Source organism: Patiria miniata, unplaced genomic scaffold, assembly GCF_015706575.1.
Source record: "Patiria miniata isolate m_02_andy unplaced genomic scaffold, ASM1570657v1 HiC_scaffold_3, whole genome shotgun sequence".
NCBI lineage: Eukaryota > Metazoa > Echinodermata > Asteroidea > Valvatida > Asterinidae > Patiria > Patiria miniata.
In genome coordinates this window covers 27962682-27983948 of record NW_024037069.1, presented here as the reverse complement: position 1 = coordinate 27983948, position 21267 = coordinate 27962682, and the positions used below count along the sequence as shown (strand labels likewise).

Sequence of the window (21267 nt, the reverse complement as noted above, 5' to 3'; positions counted from 1 at the left end):
GACACTTTAGTAACTCTTTTAAAGTGACACTTTAGTAGCCAGTGGAAAGCGATTGCTATCTTACTTCCCCCAAAAAACATGAATTACAGATTTAATTCATGCACCAACCTGGAGCAAGCGCCTCTCAAAAAAAAAAAAAAAATTTAATATACAGCAGTCAGCAGCAGAAAAGTCCAAAGCTCGAAATGCTTCATTCAGAAACAAAAATTGCGTTACCTGTGCCATTAATGCCCTTTAAAAAAAAATAACATGATACGGGCAGGTCTCAAGCAACATATTGTGATTTGAGGGGATCTGGACTGAAATTTGTAGCGAAAAGCACTTCAAAAGTTTACAAAGCGAGACAGCGCAGGGATGCCTTGTTTTGCTTTACCTTCCCACGCCGCGACCTGAGCCAACCCACACAGGTCAAGACGGCGACCTTTACAGTCTACTCCCACCTTGCCGAGTGCTTATATTTCATCTCTCGCGTTCTCCCCGGGGAATCTTTGTGTCCTCCCACTTCTGTAACTGGAGAATTCCTCCGCTTTTGTCTGTTGGGTGAGTCTTCTCCCGAATCAATGCCCTGCATACATAGATTGAGAAAGGTAGAATTATTGTGGGGGGTTTTGGAAGGTTCGAGCAAAATGACAGGTTTCTTGTTCTTTCCACCTCTCTCTCTCCCTCAACTTCTCACAGTTATCACCTCATCGGCTGGATATGAATCAGGTATCGTAACTAGGATTGCCCAAAACTTCTGAAACACCCCCCTCCCCCGCCCCCCAAAAAACCTTTAAAAAACTATGAAGAAATTGAAAACAAATCTTCAGAACTTGCAAGCCGATTCCAACTTAAACAAACAATAATAATAATAGTTGGTATTTGTAAAGTGCAGGTATCCACCAGGACTGGTGCTGAAGGTGCTACATCATTATTACCCTGCTCATTTGGCACATGAAACATTCCAAATACCATCTCAGCTCCCTGGGGAGTATACAGCTCGATGCTGCCATATTGGCGCAAAGCAGCTACATCAACCACACTAACCATCTCTGCCCTCACAGGTACCCATTTACTCCTAGGTGGAGAGAAGCAATGAGTGACAAAGTGCCTTGCCCAAGGGCACACCCACCATGACCCCTGGCTGGACTCTAACCCACAACCCGCAGCTTTACCCAAAGACCACGAATCCAGTGCCCTTAACCACGAGACCACAGCGCTAGTGATGATTGTGCCGTCATTGTGACCTTATAATCCAGCGGCAGCAAAGTGTTGTAAACTTAGAATGTATGAATATTCCCACACTTTAAATAAAAGCTTTAGCTCTCTTGTCTTGAAATTGCACTTTTCTCTAAATGTTTGCAGTATTCTTTATTTTCTGTGAGCTCCAAATATTCAAAAGTGTATAGATTGCCAACCAGTTATATTTTCTGCACTGAAGCAGAAAATTACCAGGGGAGGAAGATTCCTAAAAGTCCAATTGAGTGGGGGATAAGAAGTTCAACTTTTGATACGCTGATTTTTTTTTTTCCATCAGCCAAATTCTAATTGCCCTCGTTTAAAACAGTTTTCTTCCTTCACTTCCAGCTTTTATCTTGAGTTATGACTTTTTAGAACATCTCAGTCGCACTGCATTTTGTGATATGTTTCTTTGCTGCCGCACATCTCAATTGCCTTTTCAAAAGCACATCTCCAAGCTCATGAACTCCAACATGAATGGCAACAAGTGCTGTTGCTAAATGTAGGCTGTATTCTCTGATTCTGTACTTTTACGCAGTGAAACATCAGTCCCAAACATTGCTGTCGCCGAGTTAGAGTATAGACAAAGGCTCCTTGAGCCAAAAGCTACCTGTTAAACTTGCATTAAACTTGGAGCACATTGTCACATTCGCTTTACTCTTTGAACAAGATAGAAAGAGTGATATTTGTCCAATCAATTTCCTTACTTTAAAAAGTCTGGAGCCTCTTTTCACATCTTGAGCAGTCTTTCAAATGGGTGTGAATTTGTGACTTAGTCTAAGGGAGTTGTGTCTGTATGTAACAACCATCACGCAGCATTTTTAAAAAAATCCAAACTCCCCTGGCAATCTGAATAGGAACCTCATCGAATCCCTCAAAATCATGGACTGTGCAGGAAAGTGCGGCAAATTCTGTGTACTTTTTTTTGCAATTTAGTGCCCCGGCTCTACCTTTTATCAAGTTGCAAAATCCTTCAAATCCCTTCAAAACCTCTGAGGAATCATGGAGATACTAGGATTAGTGTGAAAGTTCTTTGCTGTGAAAGTAATTTGCTTCATACAATAGAAATAATCAGACATAAAGATAACAGGTTTGCCATGATGTTTTGATGATGTTTTCTCCTCTTTTTGCTTATTTTTCAGCCGTTCATGTCACCCCGCTACTCAGGCCCAAGAGGTGGTCCCGTCAGAATGCCAGGGAGTCAGGTGAGACGCACGGTGCGACACTCAAACATTCTTTCATTTTCTCCCCTCCCCCCAAACTTTCTTTTCCATCAATCTATTTACCAACAGTTTTTGACAATGCGCGTGAAGTCTGTCAGTAAAAACAAACACTCTCACAGTTATTATCTACATCAGCATAACTGCTGGAATGAGGAAATTGTGGTCTCCGTTCTCTTTGGGAGTTATTTGACGGGCAGTGACAGTGATTGACGGACGCCACTTTTCAGTGGGGGTTGTGACCCATTTTGGTTCAGTTTTGAGACTCACGATCAGAGGGTTAGAGGTTCAAATCTGGACATTCTGTTGTGTCCTTGGGCAAGCCCTTTTACCCCTACTTGCCTCTCTCCACCCATAGGTTCTGGCATTGGCTGGGGAGTAACCTGCGACTTGCACCACTTTCAGGGGGGAATAGAGTTTATTTCAGGGGTTTTTTTCACGCGAAATGCAAATTTGCAGATGTAGTGCCGTTCTAATGAGAAATGCCACATGCTGCCCATTCAGTGGGCACGCAGGAAAAATAGGTTAATCAATTTCAGATTATGAAAATCTGGGTATAGGAATATGATCATATTCTAGCTCTAGCCGACAATGTGCCCAGGCATTGTATGTAAATGTATGCTACATACCAGCACTATTAGTTACATGTACATGTACATGAACATGTATGCCTGTTAGGATTTTCTATTTTTTGACTTCCAGTTATATCATTTATTAACTTATAAGCTTGTCCATTCCAATGATTCAAATTTGAATTCAAATTCTTGGGAGAGTACACTTTGCCATTTTACGCTTTGCCAGTTGCATTGTTATGAATGTGGCCCAAAAGCAAGTGAAATGTAATTTCTGGTGAATGTGAACTACCCCCTCTGTTGACAGCAATGAGCAATGTCAGAATCCTCCTTCTGATGTGCAATGAGAATGCTGCCCTCTATTGACAAACAATTGATAAATCCTGTTATTGTACTTGTCTTATTCCCAATTTTGTTTAATGCAAATTTGTTTGAATTCTTCGCCAAAAGTTTGCCACGGAATGTTCGCCTGAGCCTGGTCTCCTCTAAAGGAAGACTCCTTTAAAACCAAATCCTTTATTTAATTTCCGTCAATTTCACGGTGATTTAAAATTGAAGTTTTCTTTCTGAGCCTGGAAATTCCAGATGTTCGGGTTTATATATATGCTGGCCAATGAACTATTTCATGCAACCATAGAATCTTTATGTTTATTGGATCATTCACAGACAGTCAAAAATTTCTTCCACTTTCCTTGCCATGTGTTTGTATACAGACTAGTTAAAAACAGTCGGATCACTTTCGTGTAAACACTGTGACCAGTCAAATTCCATCAACAGACAAAAGAGGTAACTGGTAGGTACAGCTGGCATATCAATCACCTCCAGTCAAAGCATGGTTATATCAAATTAACAAGGGAAATCTTGACTGTTAAAAAACAGTCACTTGATTGATTTTGACTGCTGTGATGGCGTAGCTGAATTTGCCAGCTAGAAAATGAGGGTTAAGGTATCTCAATGGGTAGTACTGCATGGACCGCATCGATGGAAAATTGCCGAGTTTTAGAAAGTTTCCTTAGCGGTGTCTGGATTTCGAAGGAAAATTGCTGAGTTTTAGAAAGTTTCCTTGTTGGTGTCTAGATTTTAATATTTATTTTTACCTGATGTTTATGCAGCCTCCACCCGGTGGTATCCCCAATTCACAAGGCATGATGCCCAACTCCATGGACCCAACGAGGCCGGGTAAGTCCTTCTCTCTCACTTCTGTATCGTAAAAAAAAAATAGGAGCAAAACCAAAATGACTTGAATCTTTAAACCCTCACCCTCCAGGGTATGTTTGCTAGAACCCTGCCAAACGTAGCAACGTGCAACACTTGTTTAAGTGACAAGCACTTGGCAGTCGCAGGTCTATGACAAGACCGTCACTAGTCATCCTGACTCAAGTCTGGTGACTAGCTGCCGAAACGGACAGTGGCCAAGGGCATTCCTGACAAGCGATTGGCTCTGTTGCAATCCTGGTTTTACACGCAAGGTATGCGGGATGTGTAGGATAACGTGTGTGAAACTGAAATTGTTCGTTCCTCGGTTTCATCTGAAAATTAAGTGGTAGATGTTTGTGAAATGAGGTCTCATATGAGACTGCGAATGATAAGTGTTGATCTATGGCGAGGTTGCCCGAGCGTGTTTAAAATGAAAGTATTCTAAGTGAAAACCGAATCTGCAGTTTTAGATTTGTCGTTGTTCCACTGCCTGAATGTTGACAATGTGGAATCGCTCCCTATGGTAACCCTGCTTCAAGGGTTGAATCCTGCCAAATCCATCAATATCAGATTGTGAGAAAAAAAACCTTGCTAGTGTGAATTCTTCTCAGTCTCAATCCAACAAGACACAGGCATACAACTTTTCCTCGGATCCGCTGATTTCCTCGTTTTTTTTTTCTTCTCATGAATGCTATTACAAATTGAAAAATGCTGTACAAAGTCTTGTGTGGTTTGGAATTTCTAGTTTTTACTAAATGCCAAGCTGCATTCCTGAAGACACCAACAGAAAGGTTCGAAGGTATTTTGGACGCAACTCATTTCAACTATACAAAACAGCATATCCCCACTGTAGAATATTGGATATCGCACAATTAAGGTTATAAGTTGCTTTTGATATTGCATTTGAATGCCTTTTAGATTTCATAGTTTAAGTTTTTTTCCTAAGTTTTGAAGCTCAGTTGCCTCTTCAGATGCATCAGCTTTCTAACATCTTAAAACATTCAACAACGTGTATGGTTTTGAAACCTATTTTAGTTGGGAGTTCATTTTTGCATTGTTGATTTTTGTTCTTTTTGTATGCGCATTTTTATTGTTTGTACAAGAGTTGATATGCTGGGCGAGTTCTTTGAGTTCTATTCTACGATAACGTTAAAAACACGTGTGGGGGTGTTTTGCGTTTTCCATGTAAATCAAAACACACATTTACGATACATCTGTGTTAGGAGTAGACGATCAAATATGACATTTTCAGTATTTTCCTCCTGGACTGAAGGTAGTCCCTTTACATGCATGCAATGTTTGAAAATTACGGAAACAACATGTGCAGACATGCAAATGTCGATGAATCATGCACAGATCGGATTGCATTTATCATGTGTTGTTTGCCCGGTATGGCCAAGTTTTCTTTAATGCGCTTACTTTTCGTTTTCATGAATTGCATGCTTTGCATACAACAAAAACAATCTTCCACGAAACATTTCTTTCGATTTGATTTCATTTTCAGAGCCTCTTGTCGGCGTCTCCTAAATGACATAAATCTCTTTTATTATTAATTCAAATGTATTTCTACTTCACATTTTGTTTTTCTTCGGAGTTTTTTTTCAAGTCAGATTATTCTTCAGCCTTTTATTTTAGTTTAATTAGATTGAGCCATTACTTCACCCTTCTTCCCAAAATTGATCTCTTTGGAATAAATATGTGGCTGTATGTAGGTGACGGCTTTTGGAACCCATTGATTTGTTGGTCTTAAATTTCATCCCATCGTCTGGGTTTAAAATTCGATCACTGAAGGCGTATAGGATTGAAAGAAGGTAATTGATGAAAAGTACTCCGATTCCAGCATGCCGGGATTGTACATTACGGGCCTTCCATTAAGGTGCGTGCACAGCTCAATCAAGACGTGCCACCTTGGGCCCGATTGTTCAATAGGTTGTCGCCTTCCTTGTGGACAATCTCCGGGTTGCTGAGGGATCCACGTACAGTATATTAAGAGATTATGCTCCGTTTGCATGACCTGCATCAGCCCACAGAGGGGGCTGTGACTCTCTACTGCTCTGCAGTTGCCCTTGCTTTTGTGCACATGTACTTGGCCAAATACTGCAGTCAAGTGTGTTGTGTGACTTTTTTTTCACGACATTGTCTGCAATCAACATTTATACATTTCTGGATACGTTTGTCCTTAAATGTAAAAATGAAACAGTAGTAGGTGGAAAAGACGCTTCCATTAAATAGAAGCTGCCTGTTAATGTAAGAGGAAACTTACCCTCGTGGATTGAAAGTTGACACCGACAGACTTTCATTTTCTGCAATAGTTGTCCGTCCTCAATACACATGATACGTGACATCTTTGTCGTGTGGAAGGCTCTCGTGAATGATTTCTAGTCATCAATCTGGGAGGATTGAGTAAAAGTATTTAAATCAAGCGAATTCAATCAGAATGCAAAGAAATTGTAAGGAAATATTTCAAAAAACAGGACACAGTTCATATGTCAACTGTTTTGTGTACCCTATAATCAACCTCGATTAGCAAAAACTGAAATCAAGATAACAGCACAGTTCTTTTGTTAAGACATTAATTATACTTTGATATGCTTTAGATTTAGGAGTGTCATGTATACATGTACACATTTATGGTTCAGCATTATGCAGTCGTTTGTCGTCTTTGGATGAGTAATTTGAAATGTCAGATTTACCTGTGAATGTAGATAAATATCTCCTCCGATGTTGATAGATTCCGCCACCCACTCTTTCCAGTCTTGTCCCGTATTCCCCAGCCCGTGTATCGTCTTCCCTCCCGATCCTCTGCCAGGTCTATCAGAGACGTCCGTGTCACACTAATTGGGAGCTCGCCTGTTGATAAATGCACCTGCCTGTGGTCAGACGTAATCATTTGTTTTTCGCCGGGGTTTTGCGTTGGCATCCCCATGCCAGCATCATCGACGTTGGATAAATTGGTGTCGGGCTTATTCACCCGGGGAAGATTATGTTAAAAAGTAAAAGAAATCAGGGAGAAACATCCATTCCCGCCGACATCGCCGGCATCAATATTGGTCACGATATCAGATCAAAAAGTGGGCCCTCAGACCCCTGTCAAAGTCTCGCAATCAAGAATTGTGCCGATTGGCATCAGAGAAATGATCCCGGCGCATCCAGCGGGTCGTGAGAAATTTGCATTGGAAATGTGAACCACAGGAAAAAAAGAAAAGGGAAAAAAAAATAAATAAATGTCGACTAATTGGATTGCTCTGGAATGGATCAAGAGATCTTGGGTTGCAAATTCATTACCGGACCTCATGAATACACGACATGCGGTGGATTGAAACATTAGGGCCTACCTGTTATACACCGATGTGACAGACGTACGCTTAATGTTAGCACATTCATTTTTAAAGTGAGATTCAAACGTTGAATTTTGTTCTGGTTTTACTATCACTAAATAATTTGCAGTTGGGAAGAAAAAAAAAGACTGCGAGGAAAAATCACTTCCATGAAGTCCCCGTTAGGAGGCCGTGCCCTAGCTCTACGTTAATCCGAAACATCTGCTTTAAAAAATGGAGCCGACAAATGATGGGCGCATTCAAATACTCTTTAACAGAGAGGTAAATATTACCGTTGATGGTTGCGTCTTGCTCTCTCTCTCCCCCCCTGCGGGATGTCTTCATCATCATCGGGACGATATTGATAAAAGCCGGTGAATTGTTAGGATGTCAGTTGTCACCTGTTGGGATTGATTCCATTCAGCAAGCACAGCCGAGCAGGAGAGAGATTCCTCCAGGCATTGGAAATTACGGAGAGAAAGACGTCGAGAGGAGCATCTCTGTCAAAAAAAGTAAATGCACGGGTCTGAATTGAAGAGAAAAAGATGAAAGCTGCAAGAGGATTTGGAGAATGTGTCAAGCAAGATGGATGTTTTCTGTGTTCAAGTTTTTATGCATCCCACGCATAGTTAGGAAATAATTGAATGTAGTCGTGGAAAAATTTCAAACTTAGTGTAGAGTCGTTAATAATAAAAACATGAAATGTTAAAAAAAAGAAAAAAAAGATGACTTTAGTTGGGAGATTTGACTGCTTGAGTTTTAATAATCCAATCAAGTGTGGTGTTGATTTATTGAACTGGTTAAAACTGAGATGACTTCCATATCATGTTGACATTTCTTTGATTGATCACAAACCCTGAAGAAACACAAACAACTCGGCCGCATACATGTATATACCCACTTGTAATCATGGACAACGTCACGTGTGCCTTACACCAATGTTTGCAGAGTCTGATTTGATAATCTAATTTTTTTTTTGGGGGGGAGCACTTGTTCCCCGATGGCGTTTGGGACAGCTTAAAAGGTTACTCCTTCGATCTCACAGGGCTGTTGGTTTCTGCCGGGGGTATTCTGCGGGATTCAGTAACGGACGCGGTAAATGGAGGGAACTACTCTAGCAGACATTTAATTATAGAAGATAAACGGGATAACCTTTTAACAATTCCGGAATCCGGGCACTCACTCGACCCCCCCTGGGCCTGGAATCTTGTTTCCAGTGTACGTACTTTTGAAAACAATCCAGACACAATTAGACGACGCACGTTTCTCCGGACTTCCACCTGCGCAGAAGGAAGGAGAGAGAGAAAAAAATAATAATAAAAAAACCTGAGAAATACAGAAAGGGAGAAAAATTGGAGTTGAAGGTATCGGTGGTATTATTTACGTGTACGTGTTATCGCAATGATAAATTCAGCTTCTGCAGAAGGCAAATATTTGTGTAAGATTCCGGCTTGAATAGCGCCGATAATATTGTGTTTTTACAGCATTATTTTGGTGTTGATTTTGCAAAGCAAGGAAGCTCTTGCAGGCCCTTTTTTTTCAACGATAAAGATATTAGTTTTCATACACGGTTTGCAGGAAAGGGGATGTTAATGTGAGAATATGCATACAAATGCAGCCTGCAGGTCGTTAGTCAGGCGAGGTGACCTGGATAAGTATAGTCTCAGTGTGATTCATTACACTAAGTGGGTCTTCACTTTTCGAATCATCCCTCCAAAAAATCCCCTCGAAATAAATTGCGCGTTTAAACCACTCAACGCAAACATTTATCCTCATTGCCAGTAACACACCGGTATGATACATCAGCAATTTTGCTATTGGTAAAAAAAAAAAAAAAAACACACCGCAACCGAAATCTGGCTTTCTTTAAGTGCCTGCCCTGGGTATGAAATTCAGGAAATTGAGTTATTGAAGAAGAGAGGAAATTTGACGCGGGAGTGGGGACAACTGTTAGTTTAGGGACTGGAGGAAATGGATTAATAAAGAAAGAAGGACTAGGCCGTTATTGTGATAGCGTTGAGCTATATATATGAGAGAGAAGGAGAGAGCGTGTGCGCATGTGGCAACATTGACCAGATGCCTGAAGGTAATTCAGGAATGTAGATTAGGGCCCTTGTAATGAATGAAAGACGATGGGCGAAGGAAAGAAAAAAAAAAAGCAATGGGGAATATTTATCATCTATGGGGAAAGACTATGGCCCCTTGTGCTGTCAACCGGGGAAATGCCCACAACCCAAGAATTTTATGCTCGGGGGGAAAACAACAAACGGGGAAATCTGGACACATGATCTGAAACAAATTTCTGGTACTGTGGGGAATTTTATAAAAATTGGTCGGCTAGAAATGGGATACCTTCATTTATAACTAATCCGACTCTTATGGCCCTCCAAAAAAAATAATGTGGAACAGATGGTGCCTGGTTATTATTGAGGTGTTTTTCATCGAAACTGACTCGAAAAACCTTCCGTGGCACTGTAATTTTCTTGAAACCGTGGTTTGTTTTACACTCCGTTCAGGATGAGCCAGTCGAAAAACTGTGAAGTATTTGCTGATTTTTTACTAAACCAAATGAAAAAAAGGAACAAAGAACTCCTTACTCCTTGAGTTGAGCAAAGACATTTTCATTGAAGATTAAATCGATTGATATGTTGTTTTTTTAAGACTCGGAACAGATGCAAAACATTCTTAACCCGTTTCACGCCTGATTTGCAAAAACAACCTCCGGCCATTTTAGTCCACCGAAATGAGACTGTATCGTATCCTTTGAGAGAGAGAGAGGTGGGGGGGGGGGGCGGAAAAAATGTATCACTAAAGTTACAACATGAGAAATCCAATTTAATCTCCTGACTTTCAGCCTTTGATGAAAAGCTATTTATCAACCGATATCCCCTTCTTTTTTTTTCCCCTCCTCTCCTTGGATTTGTATTAATGCAGAGCCCCCCGACAGCTTGTTGGGCCCAATCAAGATTTCATATTGTGATTAGAATCGGTAGCTGTCAGGTTAATTTCAGCGGCTTTGTAGTCAATGTCAGGCAGGGCTTGAATTTCCTTCCTTCTTTGAGGGGGAATCGGCAGGAGAGTTTGGAGGCACAGGTGTAAGGGGCAAGGTGCATTTTGAATAGAGGTTTTGAAGAAGTGGATAGCATAACCTCATAGAGGGAGATGGTTCTGCCATCATGCTAGTCAGTTTTAACCATAGATTGTTTCAAATGAGTTTCCTTATCGATTCACACAATAGATTACCTACATGCACTTTATAAACCAGCCACAAACAGGCATGATTCTGTTAACATGTACATGAAATTCTGCACTTTTTTTTTACCTTACATATTTTCTAAAGGAACCTGAGACAGTAGGCATATCCTTGATCAGATTCATCTGATACTTAGTGATTGCAAATTATGTCTAATTGAGGAGAAATCTGGGGGTTTTTTGGTACAACTCAAATTAATACGCTTTCAGTGCCCTTCATCAGAAGACAGAGCATTCTTTTTGTTATTACTAGAAACACATGTAATTAAACTAAAACTCTTAAACCATCTTGTGCATACTTAAATAAATTTATCTCTAGTTTTTTTCCTGTGCCTTCTTCCGCCATTTTTCATGTACAAAGCTCAGCGTCCACGTTTTTATCCATGCCTCTTAATAGTATACTATCTATCAAGCCCTCAATCAGTATAGAGTCTATATTATTTCGCCACTCTGACACCCCAGATTAAAGGATTGAAAGAGACTTAGCCGGTCGGGGATGAAATAAATAAATACAAAAAAAGCCGCTGAGATTTAGAATTGAGATATTTGAGTACAGTTGGGTCAAGTTAGTTTAATGGGATTTTTTCCCTCTTTTTTTTATTCATCAGTAATGGGATTTTCTCTTGAGCCTTGAAGTAATTTTCTAAGGTTCTTGAAGCCGCCACTGCCAATTTCATAATGACTTTTATGATAATTTATCTTTGTAGTTCTGGATGATGTTTTTTTTTTTTAGCAACAGGACAAACAAAGTTACATGTAAGTTATGCCAACTGGCGATTTTGACATTTTATTGCATGCATTTAAAGCGTACATGTACTGTACATTCTCAATTGGCAGTGAATTTTGATTCGTCCTCTTAGGTACTTTCAAGGTATTACAAAATCTGGCCTTCAGATTACATTGCATTATCCCTACGTTGATGTACAGTTGAGCATGCAAACCGTAGGTCAAGACCCCCCCCCCCCCCCATTTTGCCTTTGAATAATTTCCGGACCCTTTTCTTGAAAATTACTCCGTTTCTTAACCAGCACAACGGAAAACTGCTTGTGTATGCAAGCCCCCACACTGACCCAATAAAAAGCCGTCCAGTGTAGTGCCGGCAATATTACGGTTCACTCCAAACCCAAGTCCCCACTCAGCTCAAATGTATGCAACTCAAAAAAATTCACTCTACTCTACTCTACGGCCAGGGCGCCCAAGACCTGATATCCGATCCCTCCACATTAACGATATTACTTTAATGGCATCCACATTAACTTGTAATTTACTTGGCCCCATTTTCCAGGCTGGCCTGGTCCGCCCTACTTTATATTACACCGGATTGGGGCTGATCAATAAATTGAATTTGGCGGGGCCCCACATTTTCACCTTCTCTGGTTCCAAAGGTCCAAGGCTTTCTCTCATTAGACAAAAGGAAACTGGCTGATTTTTCTAAAAAGCATCATTTATGCCTGGTTTCTCCGAGAGTGGGTGGGTCATATCGCTCATTTTCGGTTGAGCGTTGTGTGTTTAACCCCTTTGGAGACACACATAAATATATCCTGGTTTTCTCACCGGTAATTAAGGAGGCCGGAACTTGCCAAACCCCCTCCAATTAATCAGGTTATCGTACCAGTTTGAAATGTTGCCAACCAGGGAGAAATAGATTGATTTATAGTGGTGCCATCTTAAACATTGATTTCCAGAGTGGGGAAGGGTGTCACGTCTGTCGCCACTCCAATTATGGGTTCATTTTACATATTTTTTTTAAGGCCGTGTGTGCAGTGGAAGCATGGAAGAGGTAGTGGTTCAGCAACTCACCTTAACAAATAGGAGAGAAAAATGTGGGTCGTTCACAAAAGAAAAGAAAGAGGGAACGTTGTGATATTATTTCGGAAAATGCTTGTTGTTGAAGACCATCACTTATTGTACTTTGCCATTTTTAATTGAATATTGGAAAAAAATTAATGAACTGCATTGAACTAAAGAATACGCAATTGTACTTTGTAATTTGTTTTGTTTAGAAACACATTATACAGGGTGCCCCCCCCCAAAAAAACCAGAACAGGATACTTCCACTGCCTTGACTCAAACCACCTGTACCAATGGATGGAGAATCTTTTCAGAAGAAATATGATACCAAGATCTCCCGATTCGCTCCAGTAGTTTTTGCTGCAGAGCCTATTTTGTGAAGCACACATCTTTCATGTGGGTGTTGTTACATAACAAATTATCCCTCTATCCAATTAAGTCATATTCACAGACACGGTTTTAGAAGTTCATTGGGACAAAAATGACTCCCGACTTTGTTTCACAAAATAGGCTCTAGAACAAAAACTGCTGGACCGAATCGGGCGATCTTGGTATCCGTTTTCTTTTAACAGAATTCCCCATGCATTGATTTAGGTTGTTTGAGTCTGAGGTAGCGGAAGTACGCCGTTTCGCCTTTCGGTTTTTTTTTTTTGGCCCACCCTGTATATGAATATAGAAACACAAAAGTTAGCCGTCCTTGTAGTGATCATACATGCGACACATGAATGTACATAAACTAGTATCAAGTGTCTATTCCATGATCTGCACTTGCAGGTATAATTGCTATATAGAAAAGGCAAGTGGGATAGTCGTGTGAGGAAACTGTGTCTTTTCTTGTACAATTAGCTTCAGATTTTAGGGAATGCAAATATATTATACACAGTACACACAAATTCACATGTGCATGTACATTATAAGCTATCTGGTGCATAGTTTGGGCAGGTTTTAACCATATGTTAATTTATGCGGCAAAGTATGTTTTCTTTCATGCCGTTCCACGACACAATGTTGCGTTGTGTCGCAGGAATGAGATAAATCAATTTGAACAGTATCCTGATTGGATTAAACGCAATTTTAGAGTCTTTCATATTGCTCGGAAGTCACATAATTCAACGTCACCTCCAAGCAATGGTCTCGAAATTCACTCACGTGAATGCGGTGCTGTTTCCAAAAGGTTGCCCATCTGAAGCCCAGGGCTGCTTTCTCAAATGGTGAGGAAAAAAACACACCCCCCCCCAAAAAAAAGGAGAAAACTATAATAAACAATTTTGATAAATTTCACAGTAGAGGAATCTGATCCAAAGCCTTTTAAACACATCACGGAATTGTTTGCTGCTGGCATGCACTCTAAATCCAGTGCTATAAGTGAATCATATCTGACCCATTACTGTAGCCTGCTGTGTCGGTTATGGTTTCAGGGGGTCGTATTCTGGAACAATTTTTATCAAAACATCCGCTCTCTGTCGTTTTTTTTTTTCCCCCAACCAGTCCGACAGCTGTTGCAGCCCGCAGGTGAGGAGAGATCTCGCTCATTTGTTGACTGAGCAGTCAGGAGAAAAAGAACTGTGGATATCGATATTAATTTTTCCCCTCAGGGAGACTGAAGTTTCTAAAAATTCTAGCATGAGAAGATTTGGTTTGGCGCAAAGTAGAACAGAAAAGCTGGGTTATAATTCACTCCAATGCATAAATCGATGTGATGAAAACATTTGGGGGGAAATTTGCCATAGTACAAATGTCATCAACTTTTACAAAAAAAATATACATGACCACTGTCAGTTACCATGATGTCATAAATTGTTTATATGCCAAACTTTTTGCCACTTTGTTCCTCGCTACTCCGGTAGTAGCTTACATCTTAAGTTCTATTGTGAATACTGGAATTATTATTTTAAATTTTTTTTTATTTTTTTTTTTACATAAGTTGCATATCTAGTGCAAAACACACTTTCTTTTGTGCATAATAGCCAACTACTCTCTTTTGAGCAGGAACCACCCGTTTAGACACATGCATGTGCATTTACGTATTTTTACGTTTATTTACATTCATGTTCACATACAGATGTAACGCTGCTCGTGCAAGCACTCCCTATTAAATGTTTGTCCCATGTTGGATGGCTAAATCAGACACAAACTTAACTATAATTGTACCCAGTGATTAAATGTCTTTACAGTCAAACAGCATTTTTATTTCCGGGAAAAGATTCTACATACTATAGCCTCTTTTACCTACTGTAAGCTCAAGCCTAATTTAGTATCTTGTGGGTCATTTATTGTGAGGCAGATCAGTAAGCCTTCAGTTTGCGACACAGCAGGATTGGTTGTTAGGCTGCTCAAGAATGCCAACAAATTACCAGCACTGCGCCGGTACCCCCCACTCACGGTGCCAACTTTTCAAATTTACAGCTCTGTGTTCATACGTGTAAAGCTTCAGGCCATTCTGAATACAGAACTCCATGACTCAGGAGTTGCAATTGGTCACACTGTTAAAAGTTCATCCCCATTAACGAGTGCCAATAAAGAAACAGAAAAGACACTGTCACACCCGAGTTATTTTTGGGATTTATCCTGTCCTGTGGCCTATAGAATTTCCCTCTAAAGATCTCCACGGAGGTGGTATTTTAAACCCGGAACACCCTTGTATCCATACACGTGATGGCTCTCTGCTTTAGACCTTAATTACCAATTAAACGGGACATGTTGGGCCGATGATTAGACGCTTGTCACACCAGGCTAGCATTTCAGCCCGATTGGTGGTATGGGTTGGCCTTTGAATTGGATTTAGTCCGTTCAGAATGCCAGTCAATAACTGATGTTAACAAGAGTCGCATGTAATTTTAGGGGTTTAACGAGTGAAACACGTACTCCCCCTGGAATTTTTTTCAATGTGGGAAGTAAGGTTAACCTGAAATAACGCTGGCGAAATTTAAAAATAACATGGCTGGTCCCTTTAACATGGAACATGGCAGTGAAAACAAAAATCTTCATTGAACTTTCGAAAGTGCATTTAGCACCAGTAAGCCCAGATTATAATTTTAAATGGATTATCTTGGAAAAACAAAACGTCAAGAGAAAAACAAATAAATGCTTAAAAAGTTGATTTAGAGGGATAATTATTTACAGTTTATTTTTTTTGGGGGGGGGGGGAGTACATACAGTACATACATTTTGTAAACGAGTTTTCGTAGAAACTGGAGTAGGGAAGGGATGTTGCAATTCATCGTGATAGATGATTGTTTTCACACCCACACCCATCAAGGAGTTTATTTGGACAGGGAAAACGTAATTGTAAACTTCCCATCAATTGTGTTTCCAATTACTTTGGAGGGAGAACATTTATTACTTTTCTATTGGACAGGCTGTGAGAGCACATTTACTGGCATGTTGCCAACCTCCTTCTGATGGCTTTTTTGCGAAGTCCATTACAAAAATTAATCGAGGGGAAAAACTGTGAGGAGATGTAACTTTGAATATTAGATTTTTTTCTTGCTGATCTAATTTTAGGAGAGCTGTTTTTTTCAGCACCGACTCTGATAGTTGATGAAAACTACATTTGTAATTCACATGCTTGCTAGGGTGGGATTCGAACCCTAAACTTCCTGCCTGTTTGTGCAGGAGAGTGGTTCAGACGTCTACACCAGTACGCACGAGGTCATGGGTTCGAGTCCCAATGCAGCAAGCTGCTGAGTTTCTCTCTGCGACAGCTTTTTAAGTGTACCATAAAGTTGCGTTGGTGAAGGGCAGAACCCCAATATGAAAATTCCTTGGAAGGGGAGAGGTTGACTAAACCCAGGAAATTTCCTCAAGATGTCCGCCCCGACGGGCAGGAATTAAAACAGAAGTTATTAACTGGTTCTCCAGGGTATCTTTGGGTTTCACGATCAAAATCATTGCCAGGCAACACAAGGAAATGACTGCAAAGCTTTCCTCAATATCGGAATTGTCTCGATAATGACGTCCTGATCATTTCAAGATGGGGCAGACCTTACCAAATAGAACGCTCTTTGTCATTTTGCTGTCGTTACTTCAGCGATTATCAAAAGAGAATTCAGTGTTTGATGAAATGAATGTTCAACGGGAAGTTCATTTGATGAAATGAATATTCAAAAGAGGCTATGTTCAATGGCAGTGAGATTGCAAGAGATCTGTGAGCAAGCCGAGTAAAAAAAATCATAGTTAATTTCATCATGACAGCAATGTAATTGGCTTTTGATGAATGTGGGTCATCATCCATCAATCTCGTAATTGTTTTTTTTTTAAATTGTATTTTTGATAAATGCCATTTGCCATTACAAAAACATAAACTTGATGCACTCTGGAATCCCTATAATCTGAAACCCTAGCTCGGAGAAAATCATCTTTAATGACATTTCCAAGACAAATTTTATTAGCCAAAACCAGGTGTCGGCCCGACGTTATTTATGAGGAAAAGAAAATGCAGGGCATAAATTTGGATTGTTTATCGTTTTTTGGGGGGCAGGTGTGGTTGTAAAGTTGAAACCGGAGCAGCGACCCTCAGCCTTTGGGGCTGTAAATTCAGGGGATTTGTTTTGTCTTGTTCATTACTGCACAAGTTGTTCTTTTTGTTTTCAACTGGGTTGACTTAGGAGTTGACTTGTAATTTGTCTAAATAATTGGGTGTCAAGTTATGTGTATATGTATCCTTGGACCCCTGATGTCATGGTTTAATCTTGGAACACAGACTTGCCAGTAATGCAATTGTGACCTGTTTCTGCAGAATGAGAGTATAAGATAAAGATGTCATTAACTACTGACCCCTTCTATTTCTCATTTCTTGTTTTAGCTGCGGGATAGCCGCTCAACAAATCATCATGTCTCTTCGTTAGTCCATTAGTTATAGTTAGTTAGTTGATAACAAACGTTGACATTGTCTATTGCTCCCCACATATTTTGACCGATTTCAACCAAACTTTGTCAAAAGTATCAGTAGCCCAGCCCCAACATGTCACATGACCAACCTGGGGTCACCAACCTGGGGTCACTGTGGTCAAAAATCTGATTTTATTTTACTCAAAATTCTCCTGCTCCCAGAAATTACATGGCACAATCACGCGACTCGTGCATGAACGCGAATTTGTTGGCCTGCAGCCTCCGAGATATGTCCGATCGAGCTTGTCAATGCTACTGTTAAACTTTGGCATGTTGTGATGACTATTAAATTAGTCGCAGTAAGTTAATTCAGCTTTCTTTTTTTTTTTTTTAAGTTGAATTCAACAAAAAGCAATGCAACAGTACATGGGAGTTGTATCCCTAGGCATCACTAGCACGGAGTTACATGTGTTAGTCATCCAGACTCGCATATTTGTCTGCACAAGATAGATGATCAATACACAGAATATTGCAGTTATTAAAAAAATACCTTACCTCAGATGAAAGCCCCTGTAAAATCCTCATGAGTAGCTCACAGTCCCCACAGCTACAGCAGAACTTCAAACTATTTCTCTCTGCAAAACACAAAACACACTGATGTTGAATTGAAACATCCACCAGCCAGCGATGGTAAATACAGGCACACGCTGTCACATGCACACACTCGCTAGTGACTGCTGAAACCATCCTGTCGGCAATTGCCACATTTTTAGTGCTTCCCGTGATTGATGAGCCGATAGAAATTTCAATTTAATAGTGTCTAGGGGCCGGGTTTCCCTCAGCATGCAACTTGCAAGGGGCCACCTCTCTTTTTCTTTTCTTCCTGACTTGTTTCCGGGTCCCGTTTGAATAATTGGTTTTTAGAAATCCTGAATGTGCATTGTTGGTCGAAAGGGGGGGGGGGGGAGGGGGGGATGGGTAACCTTCTCAACCTTTCCGTGATTGGGAAAGTGACTGGTTTGCGACGAGCGACGAGAAAAATGTAATCTCTTTTCGCAATCTGTGCAGACATCGGAGCACGAACCCATGTCAAGTTAAGCCACGGCGAGCGTCACTCACTGGGAATGGACTGAGCATTTTGTAATTCTCTCCTTTTGAATTTCGATTTGTGGTGGTGAGGAGATGGATACGCTTCACTGATAGATTTCATTAGCTTAACAAAATCAGATTATTATTTTTTTTAGTTGCAAATAAGAATAAGTAAGAAGCACCGATGCATGGCTGGCACATTTGAAATAATTTTCTCTCCGTAATTTTAGTGACAACTCACGCATACTTTGGTGATGTGAAGAATGTATGTACAGCAGAAATGTTTGAGGATATGGGGCTCAGCAATTTTGCAGGTAACCCAAAACACTTAATTTAACTTTGATGAATGCATGTACATGTATGTCAAAACAACCATTGCTTTGGGTGAGTAGTGCAAACACATGCACAGCTCTTCTTCATGTACTATTAAGTGTATCCAATCCAATAAGCCAGACGTTTAATTGAATTGAGAATAATGCGCATTGTGTGCTTACCATTCTTGAAGCATATCATCCAGTCGTTTCAAAGTTGTGCACATGTAAATGCAGGGCCTTGTACTATTCCACCGTTCATACAGTCCTTTTGTCCGACATGAATGTCTCCAACTGTACTTGTAGTACACCAGGTGGATTTCATCGACGGGGGACATTGTTGCAGGCTCAATAATGACACTCCTGATGGATCTCCGTCATCTAAGAAATTGCCCTAATCCTTCCAATCTTGAGACCGCTCCACCAGAACCTTTCAAGTTGAAATCCCTAGCCTTGTGGGTAATATGCAAGGTGCACTTAGAAGGTAACAATGGGTCTTGTCGCGCAGGAACACGTGAGTCATCTGCAGGAGAGCGATATATCGCATTTACAATTCCATTTCGTTGTTGCCACGCGTCTCCATGGCAATCGTGAAATGCCATCTCCAGTGAGGTTTTTTCGAGGGGAAATTGGCGAGAATTGAATATATTGCTGGTCTAATTGGTGTGGCGATATTAAATGTCCTGTTTGTTGTGTGACTTTGCCGGACCGCTGGTTGCTGAGCTGCCGTGCAAGGAGTGATGTCCATGTCCAAGGTGGAGCTTGCTGCTTCGCTGGTTTTAAGATAATTTCCACTGATATCCAGATATGCACACGCAGTTGTAGAAAGCCTTTTCTGAGTTGTTTGTCACAAAATCAGAAGAACAGAGCAAGTAAATGTTTTGACTTCTCACCATGCTGAATGTGTTTACTTTTATCCATGGTTCCACAGGCCTTTCACCCCTTTTTGTTTTTGAAGATCCGTCTGACATTTGACAAAACCAATTTTCCGTTTGCCATGCAACGTACACACTCTTCCATCTCATGAATGGTATCCCAATTGACCTATCACGGTAGAATCGCTTCAATGCAGCTTGTGAAATATTGTCCACTTACATGATGTACAAGTGGACGGGGAACACGCAAAATCTGAGACAAACAAAATTCAGTGATCACAAACTCCATAGGGTTGTCTAAGGGGCGTGGCTAACTCGCAAACGGCGATAGGTCAATTGGAGAAGTTCTGACCATCTGAAGCTTGTGTAGAACCAACAGAGCTGCAGTTAAAGTAGCCAACGCAGTGTATAACTGAGGTGGCAGTAAAACTCCTCGAAAAAAGGCTCCATAATCAACGAGCGTGTCTTGTGTTTACAGCTTCTTGTTTAATGCCGTGCCCATTCCTATCTTAATGCCACTCGCCGTGAAGTGCACTCACTTTACATTACACTCTGGTCCATTTGGAGAAAGGTCACCGGCAGGTCGCTGCGGGTTCTCTAACTTCCATTTTTGTGGCTTGGGTGTTGGGAATCACTGAGTGGGGCTTGATGATACATTGATGGTTCTCACTGCCCAGTCCTGTTATGGTGATCCTGCTTGGAGAAGAAAAGAAATCCCTCCTATCATGGGATGTAATTTGAAGGCGATGACAGTGGTAAAACTGGACAAATTGAGCCACAGTTACAACTCTCTCGCACCTGTAAATGGCAGGCTTTGTATTTTCCCAAAAGTGGTCAAGCTGCTTGATATTACGCAGGTCTTTCTCCAAGGTTGTGGGTCTTAACATATATCCACGTGAACCTGCCCAGCAGTGTGATGAAAACTGGTTTATCCCAGCTTTTCACCAGTGGGTGCAGTCGTATTATGATGTTGAATTTTGATGCATTTTCCAAAACCTGAATTATGGTGGTGAGTGACAGGCACTGGAACTTACAACAGCTTGAAGGAAAGTTACAAAAGAAGTTGATTCATTGTAAAAGTTGTACAGACGATTGCTGGACGTTTACTAGAGGTTTGCCCACTTGTAGCTCTGAAGCACTGGAAACTTGTATCATGCAGTACCAAGTTGTTTGTAAGCTCAGTCATCTGCAAAAATAAAACAAACTAAGTGAAAAACTAAGCAGTAAACATATCAATAGATGTGGAAATTTCTGTCAAGGGTGGCAACGTCATGGATCTACTGGGCACAGAAACTTCTCGAGCACAGACAAATATTTCCTATTAGCATAGAAAACATTTGCTAAGCCAGAACGGGTTACCAACCAAATTTGACATAGACGTGCATGTAAATTGCTTGAGACTGGCTCCCTGCGGACACGTGCTTAGCACCAAACTTTGCTTGTTATTTTTCACTTGTCAGCAGCAACTGGGCCCCTGTTGGTGGCAAGCCACCCACAACATCACACAGCCCTGATTACAGTCCACTACGACCAGAAGGGCTCAAAATAAATGCCCTATCAAAGAAAAGGATTCCAGTACAACACTCTGTGTGTGA

General features: G+C 40.7%; 2 protein-coding genes across 17 annotated transcripts in view; one reads left to right on the top strand and one right to left on the bottom strand.

Annotated features, from left to right (window-relative positions):
* Window positions 1-4236, top strand: part of LOC119738214 (single-stranded DNA-binding protein 3-like) — a 64129-nt gene extending 59893 nt beyond the window's left edge. For 6 of the 15 annotated variants that reach the window (XM_038212986.1, XM_038212993.1, XM_038212995.1 and 3 more), the window contains 3 exons: window positions 679-708; window positions 2361-2435; window positions 4123-4236. In XM_038212986.1, coding sequence (XP_038068914.1) covers window positions 679-708; window positions 2361-2435; window positions 4123-4221 — 204 coding nt within the window. In that variant the 3' untranslated portion in view covers window positions 4222-4236. The remainder of the gene's footprint in view (window positions 1-678; window positions 709-2360; window positions 2436-4122) is intronic. The other 9 variants (XM_038212998.1, XM_038212997.1, XM_038212990.1 and 6 more) reach the window with 3 other exon arrangements.
* On the bottom strand, window positions 115-19939 carry LOC119738215. 2 transcript variants are annotated; one of them, XR_005272440.1, is made up of 7 exons: window positions 18981-19939; window positions 17953-18032; window positions 7818-8804; window positions 6901-7057; window positions 6471-6597; window positions 4108-4210; window positions 115-565 (listed from the first exon to the last, which is right to left on the bottom strand). XR_005272440.1 is itself a non-coding variant. In XM_038213000.1 (5 exons), the coding sequence occupies exons 1-5, from the start codon at window positions 18997-18999 to the stop codon at window positions 7042-7044; spliced, it is 342 nt and encodes a 113-aa protein (XP_038068928.1). In that variant the 5' UTR covers window positions 19000-19939; the 3' UTR covers window positions 6733-7041. The 2 variants fall into 2 exon arrangements, 1 of the variants encoding a protein (XP_038068928.1); XM_038213000.1 differs by lacking the exons at window positions 115-565; window positions 4108-4210; window positions 6471-6597 and having other exon boundaries at window positions 6733-7057; window positions 7926-8024; window positions 8677-8804.
* Between the last annotated feature and the right edge of the window lie 1328 nt (window positions 19940-21267).

Bases quoted from the DNA above. Each gene is read 5' to 3' on its own strand.
- LOC119738215 (XM_038213000.1), bottom strand. The intron at 8,805-17,952 runs GTAAGGTATTTT...CCTTCTGCGCAG, and splicing joins TACAGGGGCTTTCATCTGAG to GTGGAAGTCCGGAGAAACGT. The intron at 8,025-8,676 runs GTTATCCCGTTT...TTTTTTTGACAG, and splicing joins GATTCCGGAATTGTTAAAAG to AGATGCTCCTCTCGACGTCT.